The sequence below is a fragment of the Carettochelys insculpta genome, chromosome 10, assembly GCF_033958435.1.
Source record: "Carettochelys insculpta isolate YL-2023 chromosome 10, ASM3395843v1, whole genome shotgun sequence".
NCBI classification, from domain to species: domain Eukaryota; kingdom Metazoa; phylum Chordata; order Testudines; family Carettochelyidae; genus Carettochelys; species Carettochelys insculpta.
Genome location: NC_134146.1, coordinates 12,660,142 through 12,684,654, shown reverse-complemented (window position 1 = coordinate 12,684,654; position 24,513 = coordinate 12,660,142). Strand labels below are relative to the sequence as shown.

Genomic DNA, 24,513 nt, shown 5'->3' with positions numbered 1-24,513 from the left:
GGTGAATAATAGTCTTCAGTTGTGACTTTAGAGCTCCTAGTGTTGAATAGGGGCCTAAAATGCAGGCAGCTGTTGGAGATTGTGGCCTGAGTGTGGAGAAGTTGCTGCATGCCTGAGCACAGACACAGTACTGTCAGGAGGAGTTGGTGGCAGTATACGTTAAACTAGGGTGGACCATTTGTCTTCATACCCCTGCCTGATAATTTGCCAGTTACTCTGCCCTGGTGCTCTTTCAGTCTGTGAGTTATATTTGTGTTACGTGGTTTTGGTTTCCCCCTATAATCTCCATGGAGAGTGTACCCACTTCGTCTGTGCTGCATTTGACTCATGGTGGTTTAAGTGATTTGTCCAAGGTCACATTGCAGGTACCTAGCAAAGTCAGACATATAAGCGAGAAGTCCTTGCTCACTGCCCAGCTCTCGCCACAATACCACTTAATTTTATGCATCCTAACTGTTTGTTAATGTGTGCAGTGAAATACATAAAACCTTTTTACAAGCTCTTTTGCCTTTTCTCCCCATTTCTATGGCATGCGGAAATGGACAGTTAGAAGTTATGCAATTTTCAGGACAGGCATTTCCCTCCCAGGTAAGCACATGTTGCTTGCTAGGGAGTTCTGTGGCTCTGCAGTACATATCTTGGTCTTGACCTACTCTAGGCAGGCAGATTTCTTCTCCTTTTGTTGCCAACATTCTGTGCCCTCGTTAACGCTCACAATTATACAAGAGGGTTTTTTCTTTTAAGAGAATGAACAGTGGTGAGGAAGGTTTAGAGGGTTTTTTTACTATTGGAAGTAGAAGCAGCAGCAAAGACAATTATGGATCTGAAAATCCCAAATTACATTTGTGTGGCTCCCAGCCAGGAGTCACTGACATATTCTAAACAGTGCTGTGATGCTGGGAGTTCCTTCACTGGCCTGAAGATGAGCTACGTGTGATTCAAAAGCTTGTCTTTCTCACCAATAGAAGTTGGTCCAATAAATGACATTGCCTCACCCACCTTGTGTCTCTGAAATAATCATTATACAAAAATAAGTCTCTAGTGGTAAAGAACTGCTTTATCTTCTACTATGTAATCCCCAGCAGAGCACTTCCATAGCTTCCTTCTGAATGTGTGACTCATAATGGGAATGAACTAGAGCCTTTTTGCAACATGTTTAATCTAAGATTGAAATGGTTTAGTATTTGTGTGGTGCATGCCAGTAATATAGTAGCATGTTGATGTTTCAAGTGCAATTTTATTCTGGATTAATACTATTTATATTCTTTGGAGTTTTATGTTTCTCTTAGGCCTGGTCTACAGTAGGAGAAACCTCTATGGTTGATTTTATAAACTCTCCATCTACTGCCCAGCGTTCAATAAGTTGATTCTAAGAGGCTGTAACACTGACTTATGTACTGCTGACTTCCCAATGAAGCTACTCAAAAAATTGAATTTGCAATGTTGTGGTAAAACAGTGTAGATTAACCAGGGTTAAAATCAATTTTATTAGCCTTGGAAACTGTCCCACAGTTCCCCTCAAGGTGTCCTTTCTGGTGAGCAGGAAGTAGGAAATGGGAAGCCTGGCATTTTGAATTCTTTTTTTTTTTTTTATGATCAACGTGGCGATCGCATGTAGCTACTTTATAGAGCTCCATCATGGAGCCATCAGGAAAGCCAGGTACTCATTTCATCTTGTGCGCCAGCCCCAACTCAACACAGCATGTGGTGGCTTGGCTGTGGGGGATCATGCTTGTATGAGAGGTCAAGAAACTTCTTTTCTGCAGGTCACATTTGTACTGGGGCAGCCCCTCTCACTTGCAGGGGCCATGCACTGAGGGGGTCTATCTAACGCCCAACCACACCATGTGGCTAGCCCCCCACCCAATAAAAATGCATGCCTGCTATGCAGTGCATTCCAGGCTTCCAGACAGCAGCATGTTCTGGCTTGCACACACTGAAGCTCCAAAGGCGGGAGAGATTTGGGGGCTTGCTGTCACTGTGGGGAAGTCTCCCTCCACAGCAAAGATTTTCAGGGGCTGGATGGTTGTCACTGGGAGGAATCTCCCCCTGCAGCAAAGATTTTCGGGGGGCTGGATGGCTGTTGCTTGGGGCCCTAGAGCCTGGTGCTTTCACCATGCTAATGGAAGCCTCATGACCCCCTGGCTCCCCCGGCTTCACAGGACTGTGGGGGTGGCCCTGGCCAATGTGGAATTGTGGGCTGGTCCCCCTAACCCCCAATTCCCAAAGCATGTGGCTCAGGGAGCCACACAGGCTCTGTGGTGTCTTGTTTGTTTCACAAGTGTTCAAAGATAATCGTAGCCTGAGCACCTTTGCCAATCCACTTGGCACACACTGGTGTTCCTTCCCCAGGGGACTGGTGATTTTCAATGGGGGGAGGGAAACTAAGCACTAGAAAGTGAGGCACTCTGTCTTTCCATCTGAAAACTGGCCATTTGGCTTGAAAGGGAGGGGAATGAGGGCAGTGCACTCCAGGAAGCTGAAAGTGGGTGCTGTCATAGCACATTTGGCTTAAAGGTCCATGATTCAGACTACTCAAACAATGTCTCATTGGGGAAAGAGATTCTGAAAAGGGCCATTTGTTTTGAACGCAGTCAGTGTGGGATGATGACATCACACTCCCACGACCACTTGTGGGGAATTTTTTCCCATAAAGCAGCAGTGAAAAAGCCCAGAATGCAACAGGGGTCAGGTAACTTGGAGATAGGTTCCTACATTGCATGCTGTAACAGTCAAACTTGGGCGCTTAGTGGGGATACTCTAAGTCAACTTTGTGGGCAGGTGCGGATGCTCAACTTCAACTTTATAAAATCTAGGGCTACAAACAGGACTATGGTAAATTTCATAGTGTACACATACTCTCATATTATAGGAGTATGCCACTGAACTGACAGGAATGGAGACCGAAATATTCCTCTTATCCCTCAGATAATGTAGGATTTTTAAGAAATCAGGGACGCTCAAGCTTTAGTGAATTGTTATTCATTTATAACATCAAGATCTTAGCAGATGAACCTGGATTTTTTTTTTCCACTCCCAAACTGTCTCTTCACATCTTTCTCTAGTCCAGCCTATTTCCTCCAGAGTCTGGGTGGTCTGTTAGACGTATATGGTGTCCATCAGGTGGCACTATACAACAGGCAACAGCCGTGCAAACTTTCTTCAGGAGTGGGTAATGTGCTCTACAGGGGAGTGATTTCTAAAGGGCACTAATATATTGTTTGCACATTAATTGTTTCATATTGGTTCACTTTACGGGGGTGCTGTTTGGAGCAGTGCCATGATAAAGGAGACTAGGGAACCTTTAGTGTGCAGCAACAGGACCTGTTGGGCAAATGAATGAGCAACAAGGGTGGTGTGCTTTAGAAATCACGCTGCTGTTAAGCATATTGCCACATCCCGTGCACGAGCCCTTACATAGCCCAGCCAATGCGCTTTTGTGGAAGAACTAATCCAAGAGCAGTACAGTATCCAGGTCCATTCATTCCTCTGTAGTCCTGGCAAGACTGCCAAAAAGAGACACACAGCACCAAACGGCACAGTGATTTTTGAGAAGTGCATGGACTCCATATCAGTTTTCTGACCATAGAAGTCTAGTTCGTTCAGGGCTGGTTTAGTTTCCTTCCCTTGTCAAATCTTTTTTAAAAACTTTCAGTGTATTTTGTTAGGGTAGTGTATGTCTAACACAAAGACAATGAGAAGTCCTGTGGCACCTTATAGACTAACAGATTTATCAGAGCATAAGCTTTCGTGTGCAGAGACCCTCTTCATCATGCATCTGGTGCCACAGGACTTCTCGTTGTTTTTGCAGATACAGACTAACAAGGCTACCCCTCTGATACTGTGTTTAACACAGTACTTTACTGTATTCGCTTTTTGGATTGGAAAGGGGGTTCTTTGCTGCAGCCTGATTATGAAATTTCAGTTCCAAATGAGGCATGTGTGGTTGGCTAACCAGTTTGTAACTCTGGTGTTCATAACTCTGAACTTCTGCTGTACCTCCAGATACCACAGTTACCAGCATACTTTTCTGTTGCAAAAAATATTGCTCTGTTCCCCTTGAGTTAAAGGGAAAATTTTATTAGCTCTCAGTAGTATTTTCCCAGCTGCCTTTTTTTTAAAATCAGCCATTAGAATTTGAACTAAAGGGGAAAAAAGCCTTGGTGATTAAAATACTACTGAAGATGAATTTTCCTCAGGTAGCCATTTCTGTTACCTTCAGAACAAAGATGAGGAGAACAATGTGCTATCCTCTGATTGATTATATTTTCTTTGAACTCTGTAGGAAAATGAGCATAACATAAGGTTTGGTTTGCTTACACTATTCAAGTGTGTATATACATCCATGCATCCAAAAGAGAAAGCAAAAAATTAGGAATTCTAATAAAAGTGTTTAATGCAATCTCTTGCCTCGTGCCTCTGGTGGGTCATGTTAAATCACATAAAAGAATGTCTCATTGATTGGAAAAAAGGAACATAAAAACATCGCATTTTTCTGAGCTCAAGCAGAATTTTAATCACCTTAGAAAGCTGAAAAAAATAAAAAGAAAATCTCCCTTTCCTGCTAGAAAGATTTCTTTATTGTCCCCAGCTGAACTAGATTAGTGAGGAGTTATCAGATCACTTATAATTTAGCCAAAGAAGCGTAAAGTTTATTATTGGTGATGTGAGTGTTGAATGAACATAAGACAATTCTCGTCTCACACTGACTTCACAATTCCACAGATTGAAATGGAGTTATTCCTGGTATACAACAGTATAAGATTAGTATAAAATTGAGCCCAGTGTGCTGCTGCTTTGTGGCTCATGATTTACATTACGTGTGCAAACTGTGTGTAGAGAATTAGTTACTCCATACATTTCACCTTTGTGACCATAAGTTATCTTCACATAGAGGATCCATTTTGGGGGATTTTTTTCATTTTTCAGAATTGTTTCACAGTTTTATATGAACTTATTGTTGACAAATTATTTACTTTGATTAGTTGCTATTGGTTGCCTAAGTCACCAGCTCTTGTTTCTGCTCCCTTATTGGATGACTGAAGAATTTGTTAACCAAAGAAAATTAATCAATTTAATTTTAAGACAGCCATGTTCACCTTTCTGGTAATAACCATGAGAACACACACATTTTTCACAATTATGTTTGCAGCTTTTCTAATTTATGAATAAAAAAAAAAATCACTGGTACAAAGTTTATAGGAATGAATTATGAATTCATTGTGAACTGTGAATTCATTCACTGCGAATGCCACCAATGCAAATTTACAGCTCTTATTAAAACAAATATTTACCAAATTTGCCCAGCTGTGACTAATATTCACAGGTATTTGTTTTATATTTAGCTTTCATTGGGACCACACCTGCCCACTTGAAGTCAGTAGAAAATGCTTCATTTGACTTCACTGTGGGTAGGACTGAGCATTTTCTTTATGATTTTTTCTTTCCTGGAAGTGATTTTCTATGCTGTTTTCAGCATTACAGGACAAATGGACTTTAACTTTTTCTGTGGCTGTGCTTTGCAGAACATAGCTATCACTTCAATTGCATCGTCTAGTACAGGCGTGTCCAACCCGCGGCCCATGGGCCGCATGCAACCCTGGACAGCTAGTAATGTGGCCCCACAAGATCATAAACTTTTAACATTATTATGTGATTTGTATACATTAACTATATTATATATTTTATATGCGGCCCGAGACAATTCCTCTTCACTCAATGTGGCCCAGGCAAGCCGAAAGGTTGGACACGCATGCTCTAGTACTCTGCAATCGGAAGAATGTACTTGACTCGGTTCTCTAGGAAGGTTAGTGGGCCAGATTCTCAGCCAGTATAAACCAGCATAGCTTTAGAGTCTAACTCACTAATGCAAATGCATGTTTCTGTTTTGAAATTACACACCCCACTCTCTGAATGCCTTGATCTTGATCTCTAATGTTTCTTTCTATAGAATATTTAGGGCTTTTATATTTATGTGGATAATTAAGGTGTGAATCTTGCCTTCAGTCTAATCCATGCAACCGCATTGCCTTTCCCATTTTTCACTTAATCTCTTTGTTGTTTGTCCCAAACTGCTTTTGATTTGTTCCAATGCAATTTGATTAGTTTCTTCTATGCTATAAAGACTACTGAAAACCTACACAAGTCAAGCTACAGGCTGAACCTCTCTAGTCTGACACCCTCAGGACCTGACTGTGCTGAACAACAGAATTCGCTGGACCATGGGAAGACAATATTGTCTAGCAGCATTACCCACACTTACACTGCTTATTGGGCTCTTACAAGACATTTAGGGATAAGTTACAGCTAAATAACAGCAGAGAACACTGAAAGCCAGGACTGTTGTTCATAACCAACTTCATGGGCCAACGGAAAATTTAACCACATCCATGACAAGTGGTTGTCCAGCTAACTAACATCATGCTGAATTACAGATGTTGCCACAGGAGACAGTACCAGACTAAAGAGCTTCATCCTGCAGTTAAAAATAATAATGGGTGGGTTTTGATGCTTTTGTCTTAAGAAGTGTCCCTTAAGCATGAGCTTGAGCTTGCAAACACATGACTGCAAACAGGAGGGAGGTTTGAGAAGGGTGCTCTCCAAGTGAAGGAGGAGCAGATCACAGGACCTCGGGGTAAGTGGCTGTCTGGAGTGTGTGTGTTTGTGCTTCGGGGTTACTTGTGACTATGCACTAGGCTTGTTCATCTATTTGTGTGTGTGTTTGGAGATCCATGTGCTGAGATGTTTGTTTGAAAGCCCGTGTGCTGAGGGTGACAGTTAGGATTTGAAATCTAGAACCCTCTGCTCATTGGTCGAGCCATAGCCGTGGGGGCGGGGCTACCAATCAGGAAAGCCAGAGCCTATAAAGCCTGTTAGTAAGCAACCAGAGAAGCTTGCGAACAGGTGATTGTAAACAGGAGGGAGTTTTGAGAAGGGAGTTTTGAGGAAGAGTTGAGAGGGGAGCTAGTTCCATTTTTGCATTGTCTAGAACTTTTATACAAAAAACTATATTCCAAATTACCACGTTGAGTCTGCCTGACTGTTTACATTTTGATTTTGAATTGCAGGTGATTTCAGTTTCAGTTACTGTGGCAGTTGGGACTGTGTGCCTGGGAGGGTTGAAATCTTTTTGATCCCTTGTTCCTTTGATTGCCTTTGATCGGCCTCAGGATCAGCCTTCTCCTCTGTGACTAATGAGGGGGGTGCCTGACTGAGGTTTGCTGGCTTTACAAGCCAGAGTCAAAGTGATCAGGGGAGCAAAGCAGGCCGGGGGCTCCAGACAGGTCAGTTTTAAGAGGGAGTGTGACAGAGAAGTTCTACTATGGGTAGGAAGACTCACAATACGTGTGCCAGCACTGCTTCTGTCTCCCACACCTGCACCTGTAGTCAGACCGACCTCCTGAACAGGAATGTCTCAACCCAGACCCTGGTGTAGTTTTGCAGGGATTGTGACTTGCAGTTCCCACCTACTGAAGTCCAGGCTGGGGAGACCATCCAATGTGGAAGTTGTCTTATGCTAGAAGCTCTCAGGAAGCAGGTAGTGGAGCTACAGGAAGAGGTAGCCAGGCTAAGGAGTATAAGACTCCATGAGCAGTTCCTGGACAGTGTTCATGTGGAGACAGCTGAGGTTAAGATAGCTGTCCCAGCACCAAAGAGTGCTGACACACCATCAGTGGAGGTGGAGATGGATCAGGGGGAACACAGGCAACTGGTCACTTCCAGCCGCAGTCAGTGCTCCACTCCTGCTCCCGATCCTCCCACTGTGGTACTGGGAAATCATTATTCCGTTCTGGATATGGGAGACACAGGAGATAAGGAATCACCCCCTACAGCAGAAGCAGAGAAGCCTTGTATCCCCAAGGCTGGGAGGTCTGCTGCCACCACTATGAGGAGGAAACGTAGGGTAGTGGTAGTAGGAGACTATCTTCTGAGGGGAACGGAGGCACCCATCTATCACCCTGACATGTAATCCCAGGAGTTATGCTGCCTGCCAGGAGCCCGTATCCGAGACATTATGGAAGTGTTGTCAAGGATTATCCAGCCTACTGACTACTATTCCATGATATCAAGTATCGGAGGGGTAGCCGTGTTAGTCTGGATCTGTAACAGCAACGAAGGGTCCTGTGGCACCTTATAGACTAACAGAAAAGTTTTGAGCATGAGCTTTCGTGAGCACAGACTCACTTCTTCAGATGCTGGTCTTGGAAATCTGCAGGCCAGGTATAAATAAGCCAGAGCAAGGGTGGAGATAACAAGGTTAGCTCAGTCAGCAAGGGTGAGGCTTACTACCAGCAGTTGATCTGGAGGTGTGAACACCAAGGGAGGGGAAGCTGCTTTTGTATTTAGCCAGCCATTCGCAGTCTTTGTTTAAGCCAGAGCTGAGGGCGTCGAATTTGCAGATGAATTGTAGCTCAGAAATTTCTCTTTGGAGTCTGGTCCTGAAATTTCTTTGCTGTAGGATAGCTACTTTTAAGTCTGCTACTGTGTGGCCTGGGAGATTGAACTGCTCTCCTACGGGTTTTTGTATATTGCCATTTCTGATATCTGATTTGTGTGCATTTATTCTTTTACGTAGAGACTGTCCAGTTTGTCCGATGTATATAGGAGAGGGGCATTGCTGGCACATGATGGCATAAATTATATTGGTAGATGTGCAGCTGAATGAACCCACGATGGTGTGGCTGATCTGGTTAGGTCCTGTAATGGTGTTGCTGGTGTAGATATGTGGGCAGAGCTGGCAACGAGGTTTGTTGCATGGATGGGTCCCTGAGTTAGAGTGACTGTGGTCTGGTGTATAGTTGCTGGTTAGGATTTGCTTCAGGTTGGCAGGTTGTCTGTGGGCAAGGACTGGTCTGCCTCCCAAGGCCTGTGAAAGTGGGGGATCATTGTCCAGGATGGGTTGTAAATCCCTGATGATGCGCTGTAGAGGTTTTAGCTGAGGACTGTCGGTGATGGCTAGTGGTGTTCTGTTGGTTTCTCTCTTGGGCTTGTCCTGTAGTAAGAGGCTTCGTGGCACACGTCTGGCTCTGTTGATCTGTTTTTTCACTTCCTCTATTGCAGTTTCAAGAATGCTTGGTAGAGATCCTGTAGGTGTTTGTCTCTGTCGGAGGGGTTGGAGCAAATGCGGTTATATCTTAGTGCTTGGCTGTAGACAATGGATCGTGTGGTGTGTCTGGGATGGAAGCTGGAGGCATGAAGGTAGGCGTAGCGGTCAGTGGGTTTACAGTACAGGGCGGTATTGATGTGGCCATCGTGTATTAGCACCGTGGTGTCCAGGAAGTGGATCTCCTGTGTGGACTGTTCCAGGCTGAGGTTGATGATGGGGTGAAAGTTTTTGAAGTCCCAGTGGAATTCCTCCAGAGTCTCTTTCCCATGGGTCCAGATGATGAAGATGTCGTCAATGTAGCATAAGTAGAGACGGGGTGTTAGTGGACGAGAACTAAGGAAGCACTGTTCCAGGTCAGCCATGAAAATATTGGCATATTGAGGGGCCATGTGGGTACCCATAGCTGTGCCACTGATTTGAAGGTATATATCATCACCAAATCTGAAATAGTTGTGTGTGAGGATAAAGTTACAGAGCTCAGCCATCAGATGTGCTGTAGCATCATCAGGGATACTGTTCCAGACAGCATTTATTCCATCTTTGTGTGGGATGTTGGTATAGAGAGCCTCTACATCCATGGTGGCTAGGATAGTGTTTTCTGGTTTGTCATCAATGTCTTGCAGTTTTCTCAGGAAGTCAGTGGTGTCTCGGAGATAGCTGGGAGTGCTGGTGGCATAGGGTCTGAGGACAGAGTCCACATAACCAGACAGTCCTTCAGCGAGAGTGCCAATGCCCAAGATGATGGGGCGTCCAGGATTTCCAGGTTTGTGGATCTTGGGTAGTAGGTAGAATAGCCCCAGACGGGGCTCTAGAGGTGTGTTGGTATAAATCTGTTCTTGTGCTTGTGTAGGGAGTGTCCTGAGCAGATGGTGTAGTTTCTTAGTGTATTCCTCGGTGGGATCTGAGGAAAGTAGCGTGTAAAATTTGGTATTGGAGAGTTGTCTGGAAGCCTCCTTCTTGTAGTCAGACCTGTTCATGATGACAGTAGCTCCTCCTTTATCTGCCTCTTTGATTATAATGTCAGGGTTGTTTCTGAGGCTGTGGATGGCATTGCGTTCCGCACGACTGAGGTTGTAAGGCAAATGATGCTGTCTCTCCACAATTTCTGCCTGTGCGCGTCAGCGAAAGCATTCTATATATAAGTCCAGGCTGTTATTTCTACCCTCAGGAGGAGTCCGCGTGGAGTTATTCTTGTGCTGCTGGGAGGGTGTCTGTGTAACGGTGTGCTGGTCAATGTTGTGTTGAAAGTATTCTTTGAGTCTGAGACGGCGAAAGTAGGCTTCCAGATCACCGCAGAACTGTATTATGTTTGTGCGGGTGGTGGGGCAAAAAGAGAGTCCCCCAGAAAGAGCAGACTCTTCTGCTGAGCTGAGTGTGTAGCTGGACAGATTGACGATATTGCTGGCTGAGTTAGTGGTACCACTGCTGTGGCTCTGTGTGGCAGGCAGGAGTTTAGACAGCTTGCAGTCCTTTTTCCTCTGTAGAGCAGTGAAGTGTCTAATGTAGATCTCCTGTCTTATTTTAGTAAAGTTCAGCGGTGTGGAAGTTTGTGTTGAAGGTTGGTTTTTTATGAAAGACTCCAGATTTGAGAGCTCTTTTTTGATGTTCTCCTGTTTGTTGTACAGGATGCTGATTAGGTGGTTCCTCAGTTTCTTTGAGAGTGTATGGCATAATCTCTCACTGTAGTCTGTGCAGTAAGTAGATTGCAAAGGATTTTTCACCTTTAGTCCATTTGGTATGATGTCCATTCGTTTGCATTTGGAGAGGAAAATGATGTCTGTCTGAGTTTGTGCAAGCTTTCTTGTGAGGTTGATAGATTTCCATTCCATACGGCTAAATGCAACGCCTTGCATGGTGTCAAGTATCGGAGGGGTAGCCGTGTTAGTCTGGATCTGTAACAGACTAACATATGTAACATATGTGTGCTCTGCCCACATATCTACACCAGCAACACCATTACAGGACCTAACCAGATCAGCCACACCATCGTGGGTTCATTCAGCTGCACATCTACCAATATAATTTATGCCATCATGTGCCAGCAATGCCCCTCTCCTATATACATCAGACAAACTGGACAGTCTCTACGTAAAAGAATAAATGCACACAAATCAGATATCAGAAATGGCAATATACAAAAACCCGTAGGAGAGCAGTTCAATCTCCCAGGCCACACAGTAGCAGACTTAAAAGTAGCTATCCTACAGCAAAGAAATTTCAGGACCAGACTCCAAAGAGAAATTTCTGAGCTGCAATTCATCTGCAAATTCGACGCCCTCAGCTCTGGCTTAAACAAAGACTGCGAATGGCTGGCTAAATACAAAAGCAGCTTCCCCTCCCTTGGTGTTCACACCTCCAGATCAACTGCTGGTAGTAAGCCTCACCCTTGCTGACTGAGCTAACCTTGTTATCCCCACCCTTGCTCTGGTTTATTTATACCTGGCCCTGTAGATTTCCAAGACCAGCATCTGAAGAAGTGAGTCTGTGCTCACGAAAGCTCATGCTCAAAACTTTTCTGTTAGTCTATAAGGTGCCACAGGACCCTTCGTTGCTATTCCATGCTACTCATCCATGTGGGCACGAATGATACTGCAAGGTGTAACCTTGAGCAGATCAAGTGTGACTACAGGGCACTGGGAGTATGGGTGAAGGAGCTGGGAGTGCACGTGATGTTCTCCTCAATCCTTCCTGTCCACGGAAGGTGCATTCTGGAGGTAAATGTCTGGCTGTGAGGATGGTGTCGCCAGGAGCGCTTTGGCTTCCTTGATCATAGGATGCTGTTCCATGAACTACTGCTAAGCAGGGTTGGAATTCACCGTTCGAGGAATGGGAGGAATGCACTTAGACTGAGCCTGGCTAACCTAATGAGGAGGGCTTTAAACTAGGTTTGATGGGGACAGGTGACCAAAGCCCATGGGTAAGTAAAAATCCTGGAGACCTGGGATCTGGGTTGGAAATAGGAGGGATCATGGGCTATAATGGCAGAGAAAAAAGAGGGAGTAGGCAGAACTGGTGAGGCAAGAGCAAATCAGTGTCTTAGATGCCTATATACAAATGCAAAAAGTATGTGTAATAAGCAGGAGGAACTTGAAATCCTAATAAACGCACACAGCTATCAGAGAGGTGGCTGTGTTAGTCTGTATCTTCGAGAACCTAAGGTGCCACAGGACTTCTTCTTGTTCTCGAACACACAACTATGATATAATTGGTATCATAGAAACTTGGTTGGATAATACGCATGATTGGAATATTAGTATTGAACGGTACCACTTACTCAGGAAGGTTAGGCATGGGAAACAGGAAGGAGGTGTTGCCTTATATATCAAAAATGTGAACATCTGGACTGAGGGGGAGATGGATGCAGAAGACAGACATGTTGAGAGTCTCTAGATTAAGTTAAATAGGGTAAAAAAGCAGGGTGATGTTATGATGTGGGTCTACTATAGACCACCTAGCCAGGTAGAAGAAGTGGATGAGACTTTCTCTAAACAATTAACAAAATTATCCAAAACATAGGACTTGGTGGTGATGGGGGACTTCAACTATCCAGACATATGTTGGGAAACTAACACAGTGAAGCACAGAATACCCAAAAATTTTTTGGACTGCATGGACGGCAATTTTTTATTTCAGAAGGTAGAAAAAGCTAGTGGGGGGGAAGCAGTTCTAGATTTTATTTTAACAAATAGGGAGGAACTCTTTGACAATTTGAAAGTAAAAGGTAGTTTCAGAGAAAGTGACCATAACATCATAGAGTTCATGATTCCAAGCAATAGTGAAAGGGAGAACAGAAAAATAGAGACAATGGATTTCAGAAAATCCAGTTGTGGTAAACTCAGACAGCTAGTCGGTGAGGTCCCATGGGAAGCAAGATTAAGAGAAAAAACAACTGAAGAGTGTTGGCAGTTTTTCAAAGGGACATTGTTAAGGGCCCAAAAGCAAACTATACCGCTGCAGAGGAAAGCTAGAAAGTATGGCAAAAGAGCACCTTGGCTTAGCCGGGAGATCTTGCATGATCTCAAAATCAAAAAGGAGTCGTATAAAAGTGGAAAGTAGGAGAAATTACAAAAGATGTGTATATAAGCAAACAATGTATGTATGTAGGGGCAAGATTAGAAAGGCCAAGGCAGAGAACGAGCTTAAATTAGCTAGGGACATAAAAGATAGCAAGAAGTCATTCTATAAATATATTAGAAGCAAAAGGAAGCCCAAGGACAGGGTAGGCCCACTTTTCAGTGAGGAGGGAGAAACAATATCAGGAAACTTGGAAATGGCAGAGGTGCTTAATGACTTTTTTGTTTCGGTCTTCACCAAGAAGGCTGATCCAGAAATGCCTAGCATAATGCATGCCAGTGTGAAGGGGTTAGGTTTAGAGGATAAAAAACATAAAGACTAAGTTAAAATTATGTAGAAAAATTAGATGTCTTCAAGTCACCAGGGCCTGATGAAATGCATCCTAGAATATTTAAGGAGCTCATAGAGGAGGTTTCTGAGCCTTTAGCTATCATCTTTGAAATGTCCTGGAAGTCGGGAGAGATTCCAGAGGACTGGAAAAGGGCAAACATAGGGCCTATCTATAAAAAGGTGAAGAAGTACAACCCAGGAGCCTACAGACCAGTCAGCCTAATTTCTGTGCTGGGAGAGATAATGGAGCAAATAATTGAGGCATTCATCTGCAAACATCTGGATGAAAATAAGGTGATAGGTCACAGCCAGCATGGATTTGTAAAGAACAAATCATGCCAGACCAATCTGATAGCTCTTTTTGACAGGATAACAAGCCTTGCAGATAAGGCAGAGGCAGTGGATGTGGTATAACTAGACTTTAGTAAGGCATTTGACATGGTCTCACATGATCTTCTTATCAATAAACTAAGCAAAGACAACTTAGGTGGGGCCACAATAAAGTGGGTGCATAACTGTCTGGATAACCATTCTCAAGGAGTAGTTATGTTGAAGCACAAGACTTCTCTGAGTTTAGGCAGCTAACATTCAGCTTTATTGAATTCAATAAGGCAACAGATGAGCCAGACTGGACACTAGTAAAACCAGGTCCAGCAAGGCTGCTTGATGCAGCTAACTCTAGTAGTTTATACCTTTACACAAACAAGCCCAGTGTCAGAGGCAATTAGTTCGAGAATCGTAAATCACTTTCCAAAGAGAAACCGTTATGACCACGGAAAAACAGGTACAAGGGAGCTGGATTCCCAACTCCAAACAGTTCATTAACACATTCCATAGAGCTCATCCTCCCAGCCATTCCCAAACAGGTCAAGGAAAGGACAGGCTCTTGTGTGCATGCAGAAGTAAGAGATGTGAAATGGCTTTTATACAAGATGACTTCCAGTTATTAATGTTTCACAGTCATGCTGAAAGGGCATAACAATTGGAGTTCCGCAGGGATCTGTTTTGAGATCAGTTCTATCTTCATCAATGATTTAGATATTGGCATAGAGAATATGCTTATTAAGTTTGCAGGTGATACCAAGCTGTGAGGGGTTGCAACTGTTTTGAAGGATAGGCTCATAATTCAGAATGATCTTCACAAACTGGAGAAATGGTCTGGAGCAAACAGGATGAAGTTTAATAAGGACAAATGTAAAGTACTTCACTTAGGAACAAATAATCAGCTTCATATATATAGAATGGTAAGTGACTGTCTAAGAAGGAGTACTGCGGAAAGGGACTTAGGGGTCATAGTGGACAAAAAGCTAAATATGAGTCAACAGTGTGATGCTGTTGCCAAATTCTGGGGCATGCTAACAGGAGTGTTGTGAGCAAGACACAAGAAGTCATTCTTCTGCTCAGCTCAGCTCTTATTTGGTCTCAGTTGGAGTATTGTGTCCCGTTCTGGGCACCACATTTCAAGAAAGATGTGGAGAAATTGGAGAAGGTCCAGAGAAGATCAACAAGAATGATTAAAGGTCTAGAGAACATGAGCTATGAGGGCAGACTGAAAGAACTGAGGTTGTTTAGTTTAGAAAAGAGAAGACTTAGAGGGGACATGATAGCAGTTTTCAAGTACTTTAAAGAGGGTTACAAGGAGGAGGAAACAAAATTGTTCTCCTTGGCCTCTGAGGATAGGACAAGGAGCAATGGTCTTAAACTGCAGCAAGGGAGGTTGAGAGTAGACATTAGGAAAAACTTCCTAACTGTCAGGGTGGTTAAACACTGGAATAACTTGTCTAGGGAGGTTGTGGAATCTCCATTGCTGGACATATTTAAGAGCAGGTTAGATAGACACTTATCGGGGATGATCTAGATGGTGTTTGGTCCTGCAGAGGGCAGGGAATTGGACTTGATAACCTCTTGAGATCCCTTCCAGTTCTAGTGTTCTATGATTCTATACATTCAGCAATATTTCTTCTTGCTTTAATAATTTCCGTTAGTGCCTTTCCTGAGCCCACATAGCCTTCCTACACTTTGTATACTAGCGCAGATGGGGGTGGATAGAACAATGTTGCTGATTGCCATGGTAGCATGGTGCATATCTGCAGCTATCATTAATTCTGAATGGAGTGGTTCAAGCCAAGAGTAAGGAAGCCAACTGAATCTTTAATTTAAATTATTTTCCAAATAGACATTGCAAAGAGAGAGAAATTGCACCTAGTGTTAAGCTTGTGAATCTCCTGCATGGCTAGAACATCTTAGCATTTCAGATGTTGTAACTGGCCATTTTAACCCTTTGTGACTCATTTCACAATAATTTAATGCATATCTTCTCCTGTCAGATGAATGTGCTGAATGCTGGAATCAGTAGTCCTTCATGTAGTGATGTATTAACACAATAAAATGCAGGTAGCTTTTGTGACAGACCAACATCGTGCTTTATGGAAAATGTATTATGAATATAAATATGAATAACTCAGAGATGCTTTGGACAAAATGCCTCTTGTAAGCTATCATTTTCAGTTGTATAAACTGCTGGATCTGTAAATCCTATTTTTGTGCATGTAACATTTTTGTATTTGGAGTTGAACATTGTCTGTATAATTGTATTCCAAATGTTTGTTCTGTAAAGACCTCAACAGGAGATGTGGCTATCATATTGTGAGAGGATGGCTTTTTGGGGGAATAAGGTTTTAATGGGTGCCAATCCGCAGTTGAAGAAATTTGCTGTATACATTCAGACCACTAAAACGGACATGGACAGGTGACAATCTCCATCTTGGAGTATGCTTTTACACAAAGAGAACAATGGACTTCTCTCCAGAGGGGAAAGGTATAAAGAGGGTCATGAGAGTACTTTCATCTTTGTCTTCAGTCTGCCTTGGAAATTAACTGACTTACCTTAAGAAGGAAAAAGAATTTTACAGTGTACTGGAGACCCAGGTCAGGATAAGATAATTTCTGACTTGAAGCATTCACCTGATAGAAGAACAACTGGTTAGGATAAAAACACACATGTAATTTCATTCTTAGTGAAATAGAATTAGATATGTGTTTTAATTCGGTAACTCACTTTGATCAGCCTGTTTTACTTATAACCACCTCGATCCTGCTGGTTTTGCTCGATAAAATCTCTTTGGTTTATAAATCAAGCCAAGTGTAAATAGTTATGGCGTGGGGAGTGTTACTACTTCTTGTCATTGATAAAGGGTGCTTACCAAAAAATCTTTTCCATAGAGAGAATTTATTTGGGGTTTTGATCCCTTTTGGGGGTTGATTTCCCAGATGTTGTGCCCTAGAAGTATATCCTCCCAGAGCTGTGGTTAATTAATGTCTGCATTGCTCTGCAGGGGGACAGAAGTCCCAACTCTGCACCTTGGCTGGGGGAGACCAGAGGTTCTGACCCAGCACAACAGGAGGGTGGGGAGCCCCAGAAGGCAAAGAGGAGGATGTCAGAGGCACAGTCAGCATACCATGGAACATCCCAAGGGGTCTTCTGTGACTGCACCCCATCACAGCTGTTTTTGAATGTGATCTGGTACTGGGTTTATTTTAGAGAGAAAACCCTCCAGAAATCTGAATGCATTATAAAAACTGGAGAGACATTCAGCAAGGACATTCAGAATAGTTTGTCTTCAGAGACCCCATATGGTGCAGACAGTGCCTCTCCTATGATTATCTACCCTGGCAATCTTTCTCATGATTCATTTTCTATGCTTGTTTAGTCTAAAGTTCTCCCTGGGTAGAGACCGCCTGCTGTACCTGATTTATGGATGGTGCCTAATGTGGTTAACATTTAAGAATTATTTTTAATAATATACACATCCTCCAAAAAGAATAGGTCTGAGTAGTATTTAAACCATACTCAGTATTCAACCCCTGAGCATGACAAATGTAGGCTGACATCATTTTTACAAAAGCAAGGTGGAAACCAGTGAATTTCCATAATGTCTGTAGAATTAAATTTTTTCTCCATTTTTGACTGCCCACAAAGGCAATGGCTTTAAGGTTTTCAAGATCTGCATAGTAAGTCCTTACTTTTTCTGTGTACAGACTCAGTTCTCCACTGTGCTGTACTGGTTTAAAACCTATGTATCAGAAAATCAGGTCCTTATTGTATCACAAACTAGTGTTTGGTTTCAACCCATTGTACAATGTTACAAGTTAAAACTTAGTAGTTTCCTTTTAAAGATAAATAAGCTGTATTCCCTTAGGGCCTGATCCTGCAAATGCTTACACATTTGAGTTGTTTTATTCATGAGAGAAATCCCACCGAATAGTTCAGGCAGTTATGCGTAAGAGGTTGCAGAATTATGCCCCCCTCAGCCCAGCACTTCTGCATATGCATAACTCTAAAAATCCAGTGGGACTTATGCCCCTTTTTAAATTTAAGGGCATGTTAAGTGCTTTGCTGAATAAGAGAGGCTTGCTGAGCCAGGGCCTAAAAAGGCATTTCATAAAACCAAAAATGTAGTGTAGGAAATCTGCCATAGTTTCAGCATCCCCATAACTAAAGGAGGGACAGCGATGCTATTTTTAACTTACTTGCACAGAAAGTCCTGATTGATGTAGGACAGCCTGGAACAAGAACTGTGGCTCAGCACTGGATGCACAGGAAAGGCTTTTACAGTTATTGTTATGTCCAGTTGGTTCCGGGCACGTGTAGGATCTGAGGGAAGGGTTGTGTAGGGTTCCTAATGATAGAAAAAGGGAGTTGTAAAATATCAAATTCACAAGCCCTTTTGGAACTATCCTAGCTCGAACAGCAATGAAAAGAGTGCAAGTGTGCATCAAAAAGGGGAGGGCATTCTTACATTCACAGTAACGCAACTTTTTCCAATGAACTTGAGGGTCAGCGTTTGTGAAGAAATCATGCAGAGTCCTTGCATCACCAGAAATATCCCTAAGAATCATAGCTCTGACTTGCCCAACAACAGCTTTCAGCGTCTCCTGCTTTTCAGGTGGCTTCAGACACCCAGCTTCATTTCCTGTGACTTAGGGTTTATTGCCAAACTAGAATGTAATTGTTTTTTTAATGGCTTCAAAAAGCCTAAAAAAACTGTGTGTGCATGTGATGTACTCTTCTTTGTAAAGAGATAGTGTTTAAGATATCTGTTGCATTGCCCTGGAGCTTTCCTTTAAAGAAATTGACTCCACGTAAGTGTAACAGATGAAACTGGTTGTCAGAGTAATGCTGAGTAACATGTGTATGTTTTGCTAGACTAAAGTGAGTTGGGATGGAGATAAACTTCTTTGCGTTCAGAAAGGAGAAAAAGAAGGCCGTGGCTGGACCCAGTGGATCGAAGGAGATGAAATGCATCTGGTATGGTCATGGAACATGTTTTAGATGTCATAGTTCTTTTATTTATTCAAATGGATGAAAGTAATAGCACACAGCTTGCTGCAGATTATCTTGGCTTACCGTGGAGTAATTAAACATTGGTGTTGCATTGGACTTGCTTCTAACACAATCATTCCATGCAGTGCTATTATTCTCTCATGCCCCGTCTGCAAAGAGCAATGTTCTAAATTCAGGCACTCTTTGTGTTAAATGTCTATTCCCAGATCCATCCATTTAAATTGTGTTCATAGAGGACGACATGAAACGGAAATATCTTTCGTGCACCCAGTGATATAAACAGGATGAGGACTGATGAAATTTGGTATCCCAAAACATAAGCCATAGGGACTGAAAAATGCCATTGTTCATTTTAAATATGGGCCAGATTGATTTCTGGAAAATAGAGAGCAGCTATGTTTTAAAATGCTGAGTTCTTTCTGACCATTGTCTTTGTATTTCCTAGTTAATAGAAATTAGTTTATAACAGATTTCTTTTTCTAGGTAGAGGTCCATAACATGCTCTCTGAAGCTCATTTGATGTAGTAAAGGGCATTTTTCCCACTGAAGAAAGCAAATCAGACCTCTAGCCCCACTCAAAATTACATTCACTCAGCATCTAGGAGTCTTCCTTTCAGGATGCTGAATCCCCATCTCCAGATCAGTAACACGATACCATCAGAGACCTCTGCAACAGCATCTAGAGCCAACTTAGTACAACTGTATTGGATAGAGGGGTCTGTGAAACGTTAGGAGGGAAGAGACCGGGAACACATCTAGATAGTCCATGTGTTTTCTCCACACTGCTGCCTAACTCCCTTGTGTGTCATCTCCATGGATGATATCATGGTCCCGTTTAAGCCAATTGAACTGTCACAGACTTCAGTGGGGTCAGGATTTCACCCATTCATGCATTTTTCACAGTCCACCATATACCCTCATTGACCCTAGGTTTACATCACTTGGAAAGCTGGCCTAGAGCTACCACCTTTGTGTCAAGGAATAATGGATAGGAATCCCCTTTGAGCCTCCTAATCCTGCTTCTGAATCAATCTGCGTGCAGCTTCTTTTGAGCATTCATTCGCTCTGTGGGACTGAACACGTTGTCTCAGTAATGCCCCAGGACCTTGCTGAAGAGAGAAGTAGTGAGGGGATAGTGGTCAGAAGTCAAAGCTGGATCTCCCACTGACATTGCAGAGCACTTACCGCTGGAAATAAAACAGCTCTTATTAAAATATTTTCTGTTAATTGCTCTTTAGCCTTTGTTAGTTCATTCTGCAATCAGTATCAGAGAGGTAGCCGAGTTAGTCTGTATCTTCAAAAACAACAAGTCCCGTGGCACCTTATAGATTAACAGATATTTTGGAGTATAAGCTTTCATGGGCAAAGACCTATTTCATCAGGTGGTAGTGGTGGTCAAGTCCCCATATATCTGGAGTACTCAGGCTCCAGGCAGGGGAAGTCTGAAAGGAGCCAGGGCAAAAGTAATCCTTGTTACAAGGATTCAACACAGCTGGGGAGTCTCACCATGTATAAGAATGTGTGTTGCTCTCTCTCTTTTCAGCAAAGCACTTACCTACGCATTCAAGTACTTCTCATCATCCTGCCTGCCTCCCTCATCCAGGGCACAGCAGGCCTACTGCTTCCAGGACTCTTCTGCCCAATGACAGGGCTCCGATTCAAGCAGCGGTGTAACCTCCATTGCCATTTTCAGTTCAGCCTAACACGTGCCAAATGACATGGTTTTGTACCAGTCAAGCTCTGACACTGCTGTATACAAAATACTCTGGAGGAAGAAAGTGAACTGTTTCAATGGCTTTTCTTATATAAATGTTGTCACTTCTGGTATATTCCACTAATTCAAAAAGGCATCTTCAGGCCCATTGGAACTGGCATTGTGGACTCCCCTCCTTTGACCTTATACATAAAAAAAAATCTAAACCCCATTCCTTGTAAAACTTCTGAATAACTGAGATCTTAAAGCCTCTGTCTCTGTGAGAGTCTGAGACTCTTTCTGAGGTACCAAGGCAAATTACCAAGAACACATTGTAAGACACTTGAATATTTATTTCATGATCCTGTTGAACTTTGCACAATGATCCAAATATTAATCTACTCTTTTGCACAGTATTATAATATATTGAGTGTTTTGCCTTGAGAGAGGAATATCTGCCTGCACCCTAATAGTTCTCCCGTGCTGAATTTTGTAACTCTTTCCTTTTTTCCTTCCCTCCTCAAATTCTGTTTCACGACCACAACTTAAAACAGGCAGTTCTCTGACTGTTCTCCAGTTCTTTCTGTCCATGATAGCCTTTTTCTTTCATATTGACTGCCCATAGCCATCTGTGGGTGTCGTTTTTAATGAGTGAGTTTTCATAACTTTACTGCACGTCCCTTCTTCCAGATTCTTGATATACCAAAGTGAAAAAAAATGCACTTAATACCAGCCCTTGTAGAGCTCCAATAGTTGTTTCCATTTTTCCTGAATTGTGTCCTCTTCCTAGTACCTTTGAAATCCAGCCATCCATTCAAGCAGCTCATCCCAGTTATTTGCTTGCTGTCCTAGATTAGTCTTTTGTACAAAACTGTATCAAGATCTTTCCTATAGCCCAGGCATATTATGTTCAGGATTTCCAACTCCATCTTACACCCTGAAAATGTTCAATAAGATTTTATCAGAAAATGTCCTCCAACTTGGGTTTCTTCAGTTAAGCCAGAAATGTCTAAGTGCAGCACTCTCTCTCTCAGGGCCATTTCTCAGTACTTTTGCCACCACTGACATCAAGTTTGTAGAATTGTAATTTGTTTGATCTTCTCAGAACACCACCAGCAGTGGATATTTTAAAATGACCATTTACCACATTGTGGCATTTCTCTTTAGTTCTATATTTTCTATATTCAGTGGGGAAAATATTGCAAATAGCATGGTAAATGTAATTACTGCTAATGGGAATCGCCCAGTTGTTAATGTTTTTCCACTTCATCTCTCTTGCTGTGTCCATGATTATTCTCAAACAGATCCTCTTTGCTTGTTAAGTGGCTTTGGTCCCAGTTTTGCAAGCTGTTGTATAAAAGTAGAACTAAGTGAGAACAGAAGTCTACCTATGCAGAGCAAGTTGCAGGACTGGAGCCTTAGACTTCAGAGAGAAAATACTGGCCCCATTGATGTCAGTGACAAAACTCCCATTGCCTTCAGTGGAGCCAGGATTTCACTCCAAAATGTTAATTAACCATTCAGGGTTTACCTAAATTTTCTTAATAGTTGTGAGCCAACAAAACTGTCATCATCTTTTAGAGGCTCCATTATCTCTTTGATTTTATTTTATGTATCTTGTGTATTTGAAGGCTTTCTATCTATATTTCTTGTCTTATTCCTTGTTTAAATAATTGTCCAATTACATTCAACCTTCCTTTGCCTTCATTTGTGTCTAATCATTTTATACAATTCGGCTTTCCTTTACATGACTTGCTTTGTTCATCATTTTCTGCTCTCCTTCCATTCCCCTCATTAATCTCTTGTATTCCTGCAATATCCCTTGCTAAATCATGGGCATTTTTATCTTTGGACATATTTCACTTGGTCTTCTTTTGCTTTATGGTATTGGTTTAATTCCGTGCATTCTTGCTAAATTACCTCAAGAAAATTCAACAGACAAATCTGAAAAAGTAAGTGGTGGCTGTTTCCTAATCACTGCCCACTTGTGACCCCAAAATGAGGTGCTACTTGCAGCATATTATGCAGATTTTCATAAAATGGTTATTTTGGGGTGCTTTGATTAGCAACAAATTGTTGCTGTGTTCCTGTTAGGCTTCAGTATGAACATACTTGAAGATAAACAAGATGTTTCATACTTCACTGAGAGCTGTTCTTTCTTGATGTTTAAACCTCCGGGTAGATATCACTGTAACAGTTTATCTGTCACAGTTCATGCTGTGGTGTCTGTTTCTGCAGCCCCAGTGGCTAGCAACTGAATTTAAAATAAAAGTCTTATACTGTGTTATGGAACACATTATGGGAGCCACCAGGCAAAAGTGTTGGATATCAAACCAATCAGGCTTCGCTTAAGTCCAACTTTTGAGCAAAACCCTCTGACATCCAGAGCACTACAAAATGCTCCAGATCATTTCAAATAGCTTCTTTTCTGCCTCATCAGTTCTTCAGTAACCATTATCTTCAGGGAATTGTCCAAACATAAATTAGGGATTGCATCCCCTTTGGCTCCTTCTTTTACATAATTGTTAATGAAGCAGAAAAATAGCACATACATTCAGACTGTTCAGAATATTTCCTCCAGTTAATTCATCAGTCTGGCTCAAGTGTTGAGCTAGCTTCTGTTGTAGGCACTTGGATTACCCACACTTTAGTTGGGGACACTGTCTTTATGCACATGCAAAGATGTGTTTTTGAACATGTACCTTGGGTACTGCTCAATTTGCATGTGCAAATAATGCTGCTTGAATACCCATGACAAGTAGGGTGCAAAAGTGAGAAACCTTGCAATAGTCAAATCCTAGGCTTGATATTTGGCCCTTGTCTCATTATTGGCTATTTTCTTTCCACTGATCTATCCACTTTTAATTGTTGCTGCATCATCATCATCATCATCATCATCATTATCATCCATTCCTATTATCTAATTACTCTAACATTTATTCCTTAATATGAATCCAAGTAATGGCCAGTTTAATGTTTGATTTAAGCATATAAGCCGGTGTTTTAGAAACGTGGCTACTGCATGCAAATTTCACTTACGAATCATATTTTCATTTCAGGAAATAAGGGTAGGCGGTGTCAAATGTAAACAAGTCTTCAAGAAGGTACAGTAAACCTAGTCTGACCGCTGCTGACCCAGAGATGAAGAACAGAATAGAATGTATGGATTTGCTACCAAAGCTCCAGATGCTGTTAGTGCACAAGTATATCCTGAAAATCCAGACAGCTGAGCCCAGTGAACATCCGTGCACATGAAAGTAGACCTGTGTAGTGCTGTTGGCATCACGTATTTTTTAAAGGAAACATTCTAAATAAACACAATCATTTTTAGACATGCTAATAAAAGACATTGAAAATTGGATCTGTGTGCATGCCTTACTTCACCATAGACCTAAGTTTAAAGTAGTTTAAAATACATGAGTTAGAGGGTCTTAAAATATTGTTATTGCTGTATCTCATTTACACTAAGGCCACTTTATATTGTAAAGTAGCCTTAAGGTGGACTTTCTTTGTTACATCGTGTGGTGGGGTGTGTGCAAATTCTAAAGATGAAGGATTAGCAGGAGTGAGACCTCAAATTAGCTCTCCTGGCTATAACTGAAGGGTGTGTCAGGCTTCATTTGTCCATCAGCCACAGCTAGGAAGTGGCTGAGGGGAGACACCCAAGACAGACAGGTCCAAGAGACAAGAGAGAGGGGGAAAGAGCCATGGGGAGGCAAGTCTCAGTGTTAGGCATGGGGAAAGGGGCTAAATTCTAGAAAAGTAGTCCTGTGGACCCATTTTCAGGCACAGGGAGGCTAGGTGATTTGGAGGAGCTGAATGTCCCAACCCAAATAGATGGAGTCTTCTTTAGCAGTGTTTGGGACTTCCTGAGTTCTACTGGGGAGAAATCTGGAAGCCCACCTCCACCGTGGGGTGGGGATAATGGGACTACAGAGGGGAACAGGACAGGTTGTGGTTGCACCA

At 42.4% G+C, this 24,513-nt stretch overlaps 1 protein-coding gene across 1 annotated transcript in view; it reads left to right on the top strand.

Moving 5' to 3' along the window:
• RBP1 (retinol binding protein 1) overlaps positions 1-23,884 on the top strand; it is a 36,196-nt gene extending 12,312 nt beyond the window's left edge. Inside the window, exons 3-4 of the mRNA XM_075004653.1 lie at positions 18,717-18,818; positions 23,607-23,884. Coding sequence (XP_074860754.1) covers positions 18,717-18,818; positions 23,607-23,660 — 156 coding nt within the window. The 3' untranslated portion in view covers positions 23,661-23,884. The remainder of the gene's footprint in view (positions 1-18,716; positions 18,819-23,606) is intronic.
• Positions 23,885-24,513: the final 629 nt, after the last annotated feature.